The sequence below is a fragment of the Lipotes vexillifer genome, unplaced genomic scaffold, assembly GCF_000442215.2.
Source record: "Lipotes vexillifer unplaced genomic scaffold, Lipotes_vexillifer_v1.1 scaffold1602, whole genome shotgun sequence".
Taxonomy (NCBI): Eukaryota; Metazoa; Chordata; class Mammalia; order Artiodactyla; family Lipotidae; genus Lipotes; species Lipotes vexillifer.
In genome coordinates this window covers 461,187-474,102 of record NW_006796449.1, presented here as the reverse complement: position 1 = coordinate 474,102, position 12,916 = coordinate 461,187, and the positions used below count along the sequence as shown (strand labels likewise).

Here is a 12,916-nt window from a genome sequence, read left to right as displayed (position 1 = left end):
TGCAATACATTACTTGTAGGAAATTTAATGAGTCAGACTCTTGTATATTCAATTTATTTTATTTTGATAGTCTCAGATCTACAGATGCTCAGCTTGAAGGCAGAGAGAGTTATCATGAAGTGTGACTAAATTAAAATTTATGGGCCCCAGCTTCTTCTTTCACCCTTATTTCAGAGTCAAATTGAGCCCTCTAGGTCTCTTATCCAATATCTCACTATGTCAATGATATTTATATTTTGTAGCCTTAGATAGCATTTCCTCTTGTAGGAAAAGCCTATTTCTTACCAAAAATTTTGGTTATTGATGCTTCCATCTAACAAAGAAATTGATGCTTAATTTAAGATTTCCTAGCAATAGATCCCTGTTTCAAAAAAATTAAAGGGAGGAAGCAAGAGAAAAAGAAGAAAAGAAAACAAAACAAAAAATAGAGGGAAAAATCTCAAAGAGGTGCTATTATATTTACCAAAATCCACATATCAGAAGATTAGCTCTAATGAACTTGGCCCTTTTTTAGCCTAGAACAGGAATGAAAATATACATGGAATGTGTGCTAATGGTTAAAAGAAAGAAAGAAAGAAAGAAAGAAAGAATTCCACTTAGTCTACATAAAATCCAGTTAAATCTTGGACCTCTTTGAATCATTTTCCCTTGCTGATCAGGATTTGTCACAAAAAATCTAAAGCAGTAGTTCTCGAACAGAGATGATTTTGCTCCCTAGGGGATATTTGATATTGTCTGGAGATATTTTGGCTATCACAATTGGAAGGATGCTGATGTAATCTAGTGGGTAGAGGCCAGGGATGCTAGTAAACATACTGCAATACACAGGACAGCCCCTACAGCAAAGAATTAATCTGGTGTAAAATGTCAATAGTGCTACTATATAGAGACCTTGTTCTAAAGTTACCCAACATGTATAAAGAATGTGGAAAGAATGAGAGAGTGGGGATCAAATATCTCTCTCAGGTACTTATAATTTCTCCTGTCCACACTGGACTGCAAGTTGCAGGGGAAAATGTGGAATACATTGCCATTTGTGAAAAATTGTGCAACAGACTAGCCATCTTCTCACAAGTCTCCTAGAATGTTGAACTTCAGGATAGCAAACATAAAGTAACAAACAGTACACCTTTTTATTCTTGTTAAATTTTATTCTCATTTGCTTTTGATATAATACTTGAAAGTTTTCGTTCTTTTCCACTCAAAGATTTAAATATTAAACGTGATCACTTTACTTTTGATATTTTGATTGCGTTTATTAAAATGTCATGGGTGTAAACTCATGAATAGACATTCACCTAGCAGATAAATATGTCCCATATTTTCAGCCAGCATGTATTACTTATGCATAATTATTTTTATGTTTTAACATTTTACTTAGCCTCATCCTACAAAGGAATGGAGTAATACTCATGTGCATAGATTAAAAATATTTATTAAATTTTTGGTGGTACTCAGCCTCTCATAGTCTTATGATTTCAAATGATAGTTTGGGCACACTTATTTTATTTATGGCAATGTATAGGACAAAAGCTACTACTCGAATTTATTTTACTAGTTTTGAATATAAAGAATTTGAAACTACAATGTTGAATTTAAAGAGTCTGTGATAATAGGTACACTCACCCTGCCTCAAACTCTATAATAATATTATGAGCTCAGAATCTCTCCTGTAGTTTGATTTCTAATTAAGCATGTACTACGAATATGTTGGTTTATTTTTCTCTCATTTGAACCAGAGTGACTGGTTGTTTACTGATCATGGAAAAAGTAAAAAAAAATTATAAAACTCTTCTTACTCTGATGTATTTTTAGCAACGAATGATAAATTTGAATAATACTTTGTAGTTGGCAATGAGCTTTCCCTTATATCTTCATTTAATAAATTCTTTACATGAATAGTAAAAGTGTGCTAACTATTTGAAGGGAATTGGAATGGAAGAAAGGGCAAAACATTTATTGAGTACTCTATTAAAGATTAGACACTTTATTTGTTGCTTTATGTATATTATAAATCTATTGCCAATGACAAAAAAAAATCCCTAAATAATAATGAATAATCCTCAGTCATCTTTATTCTCTTCCTCATCCAGTGATGGATGGTGCCATTTACAAGATGGCTGGCTAGGGGCAGTAGGAGAGTCTTGAATATGATTGTCACTTCATTCCCAGAGCAAAACCAATCAGTCTAAAACACCTGGAAGCAGATAATGAAAGTCATCTAATGAGAAAGCTAAATGTTCCAGGGTTAAAATTCTAGGGTTAAAAGCTAATTACCTAGGGATTCCAATAACAGTATTGAGTAAAGGCAAACAATACTTGTTCATTTACACTTTCTTCTAAATAATGAGTTCAAATTAGCCCCAGTTGTTCACTTAGAATGCGTTGTATGGATATCATATAGGAAAATATAAATTAAGAGTTTTCTTCTTGTAATTAAAATAAATATATTTACTTTTAAGTATATGAACTCACTAAACAGTGACCTGGAACAGAGCCCAGCCACTAAGAAAAAGACTAATACACTAAAAAGTTGATCAATGGAAATTTCTAGGTAAGGAAACATTTAATTTTGCAAACTGGCTTAGTTGTTGAGCTGGTTGAATGCCACTTACTCATTCATTATGTGTTCAGAATAACATGTTTGGAATAAAATGGGAAAAAAATCAAAATCTCCCCCTTCCTCATGCTTTCCTATAAGGGCAGCAACTCAAGCTTTGATACAGTGAGGAGCCAGAGGGAAGCTCAGATTAAAAACCTCAATGAGATGAATGGATAAAGGAGATGTGGCACATATATACAATGGAATATTAGCCATAAAACGGAACGAAACTGAGTTATTTGTAGTGAGGTGGATGGGCCTAGAGTCTGTCATACAGAGTGAAGTAAGTCAGAAAGAGTAAAACAAATATGGAATGCTAACACATATATATGGAATCTAAGGAAAAAAAAAAAGGTCATGAAGAACCTAGGGGCAAGACAGGAATAAAGACACAGACCTACTAGAGAATGGACTTGAGGATATGGGGAGGGGGAAGGGTAAGCTGTGACAAAGTGAGAGAGTGGCATGGACATATATATATACTACCAAACGTAAAATAGATAGCTAGCGGGAAGCAGCCACATAGCACAGGGAGATCAGCTCGGTGCTTTGTGACCGCCTAGATGGGTGGGATAGGGAGGGTGGGAGGGAGGGAGATGCAAGAAGGAAGAGATATGGTAACATATGTATATGTATAACTGATTCACTTTGTTATAAAGCAGAAACTAACACAACACTGTAAAGCAATTATACTCCAATAAAGATGTTAAAAAAAAAAAAACCTGAATGACAAACTAGAAAAAAGGCTATAAACTGCATTTCCCAAGCCAGCAAATATTGCAGTGGAAGGCTTTTGTCATTTCACAGGTGACTACGGTGCCAAAGCCATAATATTTTGTTAAGAATTAGTGTGATTAAAGTTTAAGATAACGTAAGAATTATTAGATCAGCCAGTGAGTTTCAAAAATTGTTATACTGGAGAATTTGAAGTTGTTATTCCAATAATTGGGTCTGTGTGTGTGTGAATTCGTCAGGCTGCAGCAATTACAAAACACATCAGTAAGAGCAGAATTCAACATGTAAGTGTTTTGATTAAAATAATTTACCATATATTTTCCGAAACACACTTTCTTTTTGTGTGGTTTTTTTTTTTTTTTTTTTTTTTTTTTTTGGTACCCGGGCCTCTCACTGTTGTGGTCTCTCCCGTTGCAGAGCACAGGCTACGGACGCGCAGGCTCAGCGGCCATGGTTCACGGGCCCAGCCGCTCCCCGGCATGTGGGATCTTCCCGGACTGGGGCATGAATCCGCGTTCCCTGCATCAGCAGGCGGACTCTCAACCACTGCGCCACCAGGGAAGCCCTGTGTGCGTTTGAAACAATGTTTTAACAAGATTTACACAGCAAATAGACAGCATTTGACGGGAAAATGGTTCTGGAAATAATTTGCTTGAATCTGTAACCATGTGCTTCATTAGAAAACACACTGCACGGGTCTTAGTCAAGAATTGAAAGAGTGAAGCTCCCGCTAAAGAGATGGGTGTGGCTATGGCAACAGAGGTCCCTCCAGTGGCGTTTATGTCTGTATGCAGAACCACCAGTGAAGAGATTCTTTCCAAGCTCCGTCGACACAGGTGTAGCTATGTTCTTCCTAAAAACAAATTAAAAAAAAAAAAAAAACCTTTTCAGTATTTCACTATTTTTAGACATTTTATTAAAATATGCTCAGGGCTTCCCTGGTAGTGCAGTGGTTGAGAGTCCCCCTGCCGATGCAGGGGACACGGGTTCGTGCCCCGGTCTGGGAAGATCCCACATGCCACGGAGCGGCCGGGCCCGTGGGCCATGACCACTGAGCCTGCGCGTCCGGAACCTGTGCTCTGCAACGGGAGGGTCCACAACAGTAAGAGGCTGGAACACCGCAAAAAAAAAAAAAATATATGCTTAATGTCAAGGCTGTCCTCTCTAGAAAACAGGGGTAAAGCACTGAAGATGAAACAACTTTAGCATGTACCATTGTAATCCTGGTTGAAGTAAAACACAGAAAGTGGGCTTATTGTTCATGGTTGTCATCAATCTATTGGTTTTGGTTTTTGTCCTAATATCTGTACTTTTATTTCAAGGAATCTTGATAAGGTGACACGTATCTGTGCCTTATATTTTCTAAATAGATGCAAAGTTTTCAACATGGAAAGGACTTTCTTCCTTTATCTCTCTCTCTCTCTCTCTTTCTTTCTTTTAGTGCCATTTTTATGCTTTTATTAACTTGTTTCTGGGCAAAGGAAAGGAAATGGCAAAGTGTCTGTAGCAGAGATAAGACATTCAGCTGAGATTTTAAAGTATCATCTTTTCTTTGCCCCATGAGTACAATTTGTTTGACTTCTGTTAATTCTCAGAGTTCTTTAAAAGGGAAAGAATGTATGCCCAATGATTCCATTTGGCATCCTGAATAGATTTATAATAGTTAAATGTCACATGTGTAGTTCTGTTTTTATCACAATTATGGGGTAGTATTTGAAATACTGATTCCTTAAAACCCAAATCTGGACTCTGCAGGTACAATTAAGTTAATTTGGGTTTTTTTTAAATATTATTATTAACATTGAATGTGTTGGTAGAGAAAGGGCAATATTAGGCTAGGAAAAAGACTCTCCAAATTTAAATATGAAAAAGTATCTTTTAAATTTTTGTTGAAAAAAAATACAAACTATAAAGAAGAGAATGAATGAGTGAGTGTAAGTGAGAGAGAAAAGAAAGTGGCAACTTCTAAGACCATATGCCCTCTCATCTCCATAGAGTTTTCTATTCTGTTTTTCTGGCTCTGGACAATCTTTACACCAGTGCACGTTGAGCTCTGTAGTGTTTCCCACCAACTCCCAAAACTCTCTTGGTCTAGCTCCCATCTCTCCAACTTGATTTTACTGCACTGGTGTAAATCATGGATGACCCTTAGGTTGGTATCTTCTCAAGAAGGTGTGCTCAGTCCTCCTTTTTGTGCTCACTTCTCTACAGTTTCATGCATCCTTCAAAACCCAGTGTAAGCCCTTTAAAGATATCCTGGCAGTACTCTTTCTGAATAGCTCACTTGTGTGAAAACATCGAAGAAAAGTGTCAAGTTTACTGAGATAGTTCCAATCACATATACCACTCTCCTCTATGGGATAACACTTGCTCAGTGTACCTGTGATTAAATCCCAATTCGACCTTTTCCCATCCTCTCCTACTGCATGCCTCCACACTCTCTGTAGTATTATCACCCTGGAAACAGTTTTTCCAGAACATATATTTTCCTCCTCTGTGCTTTGATTTATGCTATTTCCCTCAGAGTATGGGAGTATTAAGCTGATGTTTCTTGAGGCTTTACTGTGTGCCAGGAACTATGCTAGAGATTTTACTGAAATTTGTCATTTAGCCTCACAACAGTACTATGAACGAGCACTGTTACTTTCCCAAATAACAGATGTGGAAATTCAGGCATAATAAGGTTTAATAATCTGCCTCCCAAATTGCCAATCCGTTTCTCTAAAGCAATATATTGTCACCCTTGAACATTACTTAAGAACCAGTGAAGTGCTATGAGGTACAATGTCAATAGAACACACTTTGATGAATATGGCATAAAATTTTGATGATGTGAATTATTTGGAACATCCATCCCTTTTTTTTGTTGTATCAAAAATTCATGTACCTTATGAGGCTCAATTCATATGTGACCTCCTCAATTTCTCTAGTGAGAATCTCAGCTCCATGCTCTGCGGCACAGCAGTCTCCACTACTATCTTCCTACTCAATGTAGGCAAGGTCTGCAATTCTAAAAAGCCCCAGCATCACCTGGAGCTTTTTAGAAATGCAGACCCTGCCTATATTCTGGAACTACTGAATCAGAATTTCCATTTTAATCAGAGTGAGCCCAAGATGATTCATATGCATTGTACAGTTTGAGAAGCAAAGTGTTAAATACTTATTTCTTTCTGCATTTAGTTATTTCCAACAACTAATTATCAGTCCTATTTGCTTGATATTTCTCAAACAGAAGGACCAGTGTGTTATTTATATTTGTCTCACCCAAAGTGACTAGCATAATACTTCCCATATGGTTGCTACTCAGCACATCTTTATTAAATGTATTTGTTAAACTGAAAACAAATTCTATGGGAATTATACCTTTATATCTCCCATAACTCATAGAAGCAATATTCTCCTCTAGACTATAAGTTTTCAGAATGTAATTATTATATCTTTCTAGCTCATATGGTGTTTACCTAGTACATGGAGGGTACTTCAGTGGTTAATGATGGAGTGAAGCACTGAGTAAATTAATTAAGATGATTGATTAATGTATTTGAAGAGAGGTTTTTTAGATGTATAATTTTATTTTGAATTTATTTAATTAACAAATACCTTTAAGAACTTAGGAATATCAAGGAGTGGTGTAAGTTCCTTACAAATATTAACTTAATTCACATTCTGCTCTAAGGTTGTTTGTTCATGCATAAATCTATGTTAACTCAATAAAGGTTGATTTGAGATACCTCATTCAATTCTAATATATAGCATATCTACTTCAAGTTGTTTTGCTACAGATGACTGATAAATGTGCCATAATTGACATAAAATGTCAACATTTTAGCAATTCCCAAATGCTTTTTTTTCCTTTCATCATTTCAAAATCTTCCCAAATTGATTGAGAAAATATTGCAGTAAATAGTATGCCACTCGCTCCTTGGTATTAAAATAGAAGAATATCAAGATATATCAGAAGAAACCTGCATTCCATTTCAGAAAAGAAATACCCTGACAAATTCAGTCAGATTTCAGATGGTAATGTATATTATATGTTTTAGTCATTGATCATGTATGTATATATGATTTTATATTCCAAGGGAGGGAAGATCCCAATCCGGTGGACATCACCAGAAGCTATAGCCTACCGTAAATTTACATCAGCCAGTGACGTATGGAGTTATGGGATTGTTCTCTGGGAGGTGATGTCCTATGGAGAGAGACCATACTGGGAGATGTCCAATCAGGACGTAAGTATTTTTAGTCTATGAGTTATGGGTTCGGATTAAGAGATCAAGCTGTGCAAGGAAGTGGAGCATAATGAAACCAGGTGGCTCCCTGTTTGTGACATTGAAACAGAATACTTAGAAGAAATGAATTTGCTTCCAAATCTTGTAAAGATATCAAATGAGTTGCTCTGAAGGATTTACATTTTTCCCTCAAGCCCGGGTTTAGAAATGAGACAAAGTGAAGACATTTGTAATAAAATTTTATAAAATAAGTGCCTGACAAGATAGCCAATAGATATCAGGGAATGTTTGAAGTATTTTTGCTAAAAAATTGTTGCAATGTAACATTAGTAAGATACACATGTCTGCCATCCTTTGTAGACTTAATTAATGCATCTGGGCCAACGTTTTGTTTACTTAAATATAGTATTTCCCAAAGTCAGACAAAACAACCAATCACTAGCATGTTGTTTCTCATAATGTATTAAACCTGCACATGAATTTAGTTATACAAATTGAAGTCTCTGGATAGAGAAAATAATCTTTAACTTTCTATTACAACTCAAAAGGATTTTTGTTTTTATAAGTCATGTTTTGCTAATGCTTAGTGAAAGGATGCTATTGGCATGTGAGATCAGCACTTGGAGATGTTTTTTTATGCTTAGCCAGAAACTGTGAGCATGATCTCAAAGACACATAAGAGGGAAAGCTGAGATGCTTTTAGTCATTTCCTACTCACCACATATAAAATTGCTTTTAATGTATTTGGATATAAAAACCTTTCTGAACTTCTTCAAACAAGCCATGTTTTATAATGGTACTGGGAAAATCAGACTCTCTTTACCACATCTCTATTTTCCAAATTCTTTCTGTATCAGAGGATCTCAAAATGTGGTCTCTGGACCAGCAGCTTTATCATGGCCTGGGAATTTGTAGGAATGCAAATTATCTGGCCTTTCCCCAGAGCTATGGAATCAGCGGTTAGTTATCCGTATATTCATAAGTCCTCCAGATGATTCTGATACACAGTAGAGTTTGAAAATCATGACTTTACATGATTTAAAAGTGTGAATAGACTACTAGTCAGTTAGTTGTGCAGCACATGGGCTTTTACCAAAGGAACTTACTACGATTTGAGAGGTACCATTTGAACTGTGATATAACTAAAATCTATGGTAATTTTTTCTGCATTAATTCATTCATGTATAGTTTCCATAGAAATCTGTATTACCAAATAATAATTTCTTTATAAATTACTGAATTTCCTATATCATAGAACATTTCTTTTTATTTTAATCTGGAAAGTTACTTTATAAACTTTTCTTTCCTAAATCCAATTTCTCTGCCTCAATCTTCCTTTATATAATATTTTCAGACATGGATAATATTTATTTAATAAGCTGCTATCCTTTTAAGAAATTTAAAATGAACACTTTTTCACTTAACTTTGAAATAGTCATATAGGTGTGACCTGCCCATGAAGAAGTAAAAGAAATTCCAACTCTTAAGTCTCTGGAAACTTTGCTTCTCACACAGGTAATTAAAGCTGTGGATGAGGGCTATCGACTGCCGCCCCCCATGGACTGCCCAGCTGCGTTATATCAGCTGATGCTGGACTGCTGGCAGAAAGACAGAAACAACAGACCCAAGTTTGAGCAGATTGTCAGCATTCTGGACAAGCTTATCCGGAACCCAGGCAGTCTGAAGATCATCACCAGTGCGGCAGCAAGGTGACACATTTGATTTTGCATCTTGCACTCCCTCTGAAATGAATGTATTTTCTATCTCCAAGATGTTAATTTGTTTCTTCCACTTCCCCAGCTGCATACTTTGGTACTTATATTCCTCAAGATTAGAGAGACATGTTTTCTTTTCCTTTTTAAACTTTCAGGAGGAAATTTCATGCTACTTAATGATAATGATAAAATTCTGGAATTTTTTAACTTCCATCTTGACCAGAAGTATGTATACATTCAGGCTTGAGTATTTGGACAATAGAAACCCTGGACACATAGCTCCTTTTCACTCTCTCCTATTTAAACAAACAAACAAACAAAATAAAAAAGGAAATCTCCTGGAGTGGTGGGGAATTCTAGCAAAGTCCTGATTTATTCCTCATTTAAAATAAAGTTTCAAAAATAATAACAATGCCTCCAAACCATCGCACTGGCTAGGGAAATGCATTTTTCCCTGACTTAATTAAAAAAAAATTTGTTTAACCCATATCGTGTGCCAATTACTTTGTTAGACACTGTGAAGGATAAAACTAAGACTAAAATAATGTCAGTGTTCCTGGACAGCCATACAAATGTCAACACATCATAGCCATAACGCAACCCTGAATGCACAATGTCTATTAGACTTTATGTGTAATTCTCCGTGGTAAGAATCATTGAGTTGTCTTAATGGTTTTGAGAAATGTCAATTATATTCTCATTGTACACATAGTGAAAAAGAGTACTTTTACATTTTGATGATGTGTGTTCTTAAAGGAAAATTACAGAGTTTTAGTAAAGGAACTACACCTACTGTGCACAAAACTCCACAGTATTAAGTGATATGTATACATACTACATAATGATGATTTACAGTGACTCATGTGTAAAAGATTTAATATAATCCCTTATAGGAGTTTTCTTTTCTTGTTTCTTTTATGCACATCTGTTGGTTTTACTGACAATTATCAAGAGTTGTGGCTTTCAAATTGATAGAGCACTTGCTAATGCACTTATAATAGAGTATAGAATTTTTCTACCTTAATAGGAACAATTATACTGAGCATACATGATCCAGTTTTTACATTATATTTGAATAAGATGAATAAAGAAAATTTGAATCAAAGTCTTAGTATATAAGAATCATAGATTATTTGTTGGAAATAAGTTTTGGGGGGGTCACTAATATTGAACTTAGTAATATATATTCAGTAGATAAAACTATTGATAACTTATCCTGCAAGGATGAATCTCTGTCCTAAATTTCAGAGACAGACTGTACAGGCTTTTTTGGAAATCCACCTGACAGTTTAACAACCAACAGGATAACAAACTTGCCCTTCCTGGGACATATGGTCCTCATTTTGCACCCTGAAGCCATTTCTTTTGATCTTTACTCAATAGCAATCGTAGCAAAAAAGAACATCTTTTCAATTCTTTCCATATCATAAAAGAGCATCCAAAGCATTTCCATAGGATCAATATCAATATAAAGACTAACTCATGTAATATGATCAAGAGATATTTAAATCCAGTTCTATGTGGGAAAATTCTTAATATCAGATCATATTATGTGAGGATATACCCTCGTATTCAATTTTTTTTCCATTCACTATTTCATTCTTATTGAAGTACATTGATTATTTTTATCCTAATATGTATTTTTTAATACTTTAATATATTCCCTGTATTTTGCAACAAAACATGCAGTTTTAGGGAAACTATTTTTCTAAGTGCCACCCATCTTAATTCATTAAATATAAAAGTTTTAGAAATTGTGTTTATATATTTACCTATTGCCATTAAAATACACAGTGGGCAGATTGTGCTATTATAAATTTATTTACAACAACCTCAAATTACCATGCAACAATCTCAAGAGATCTTATTTTTCTTTAGAAAATTTGCTTTCCCACTTTTGACAACGATTATTCTATTCTTTTTCATAACTGATTAAACTCATTCCCTTTCCCCTTTAATTTTCCAGTGATGCCCTTGCCACATGCTTTATTGAGAAAATAGAAGCCATCAGATGGGAAATTCCAGCAGCAAAACAAAAACAAACTGGCGCCTGCACCCATCCATCTTGTTCTTTTTTCCTCTAATTACAAGAGAGGAAAGTTCTTCTTACCTCGAATTAGAAGAGAGGAAGTGTCCTTTCAATGTCAGAGGCAAATCCTTTCTCTCTCTCTCTGTCTATCCCCTGCATACCCAGGCTCTTTCTCTCTCTCCTGCATATAGAGGCTCTTTATTTCTGCAAGATTATTGCCATAAAAATATGTTCTATTATTACATTGTTTCTCAAATTTCCCTAATACAAGAATCATCAGGAGAACTTATTAAATGCACAAATGTCAAGGTCTAACCCAAGCTACTAATTTGGAATCTGCAGGAAAGGGAAATGGAATTTGCACATTTGATAAAAACTCCGGGGGATTTTTATCATCAAGGAAATTTAGAAGATGTTATTTGTCAACAGCACCTCTGCTAGCCCCACATCTCTGCCAACTACTTCCTTATTTTTTTTATCACCCTTCACAGCCAAACTTCTCCAATAAGAGTCTCACACACATCTCAAAACTTAATATTCAAATTTTATCTTTTTATTTTCTCCTGATTGCCTCATCCTTCCACTGCCTTCCAAATTTGGTTGAATACACCAGCACCTATTCATTTACCCATTCAGGATTATAGCCAGTCTTGGTACCTCTTTCTTGCTCTCCACGCTTTGATCCAGGTGATCACTGGGTCAGCATGATCCATTTCTCTCCCTTTTCACTGCAAACACTCTCTCCTATGACTTTTTCTGCTTCTGATCTAGACCACTGCAGTAGCCTCCTGATGTGTCCCCTGCTTCCATTCTTGTCCCACGCTAAGCATCTTGTCACAGAGCCTTCAGAATTTTCCTATCAATATATGTATTGATAAATTATATATTGATAAAAATGTATTGATAAGTTATATACATATAATATAATTTCAGTCACCTCTTTATAACCAACTTTGAATTTCCATTATACTTAGGGAAAAAAATCTGCATTCTTTTTGATTGTTTAAATAGCCCTGCTCCTCCAATGTCATTTCTTTTATTCAAATAGTCATTTCTTCATTTTTTCAACAACTATTTATTATATGCTAAGCTACTATGTGCTAGGCATGTGCAGATGCTGGAGTACAGTGAAGGCAAATATGGTCCCTACCATCCTGGAGCTTACATTATAGAAGATGTACAGTAGATAATAGACAAGTACAGATTACAGGAAGGAAATAAATAAAAGGTTGTGATAGATTATTAAAGGGTGGTTGAGGAAAAAGCCCTCTGAGGAGGTGATATTTGAGCTGAGAACTAAAAAAAGGAAAAGAGCCAGATTTTTTTTTTTTTTTTTTTTTTTTGGCTGTGCTACACAGCATGTGGGATCTTATATCCCCGACCAGGGATTGAACCTGTATTGGGACCACTGAGTCTTAACCATTGGACCACCAGGGAAGTCCAAGCCAGATTTAAAATGAACCATCCCCTCCATAAAAATATTTTTAGAAAAAGGATCTTGGCATAGGAAAAAGAAACTGCAAATGAGTCTGGAGAGTTCTAGGAAGTGGCAGAGGGACAACAACATAACCGAAGAGCAGTAGGGGAAGGAAGAGTCTGTCAC

The 12,916-nt window shown here is 35.5% G+C and overlaps 1 protein-coding gene across 2 annotated transcripts in view; it reads left to right on the top strand.

The window, feature by feature from the left end:
* Positions 1 to 12,916, top strand: part of EPHA3 (EPH receptor A3) — a 372,025-nt gene that overhangs the window by 339,727 nt on the left and 19,382 nt on the right. For both annotated transcript variants that reach the window (XM_007468624.1, XM_007468625.1), the window contains exons 14-15: positions 7,420 to 7,569; positions 9,085 to 9,278. In XM_007468624.1, coding sequence (XP_007468686.1) covers positions 7,420 to 7,569; positions 9,085 to 9,278 — 344 coding nt within the window. The remainder of the gene's footprint in view (positions 1 to 7,419; positions 7,570 to 9,084; positions 9,279 to 12,916) is intronic.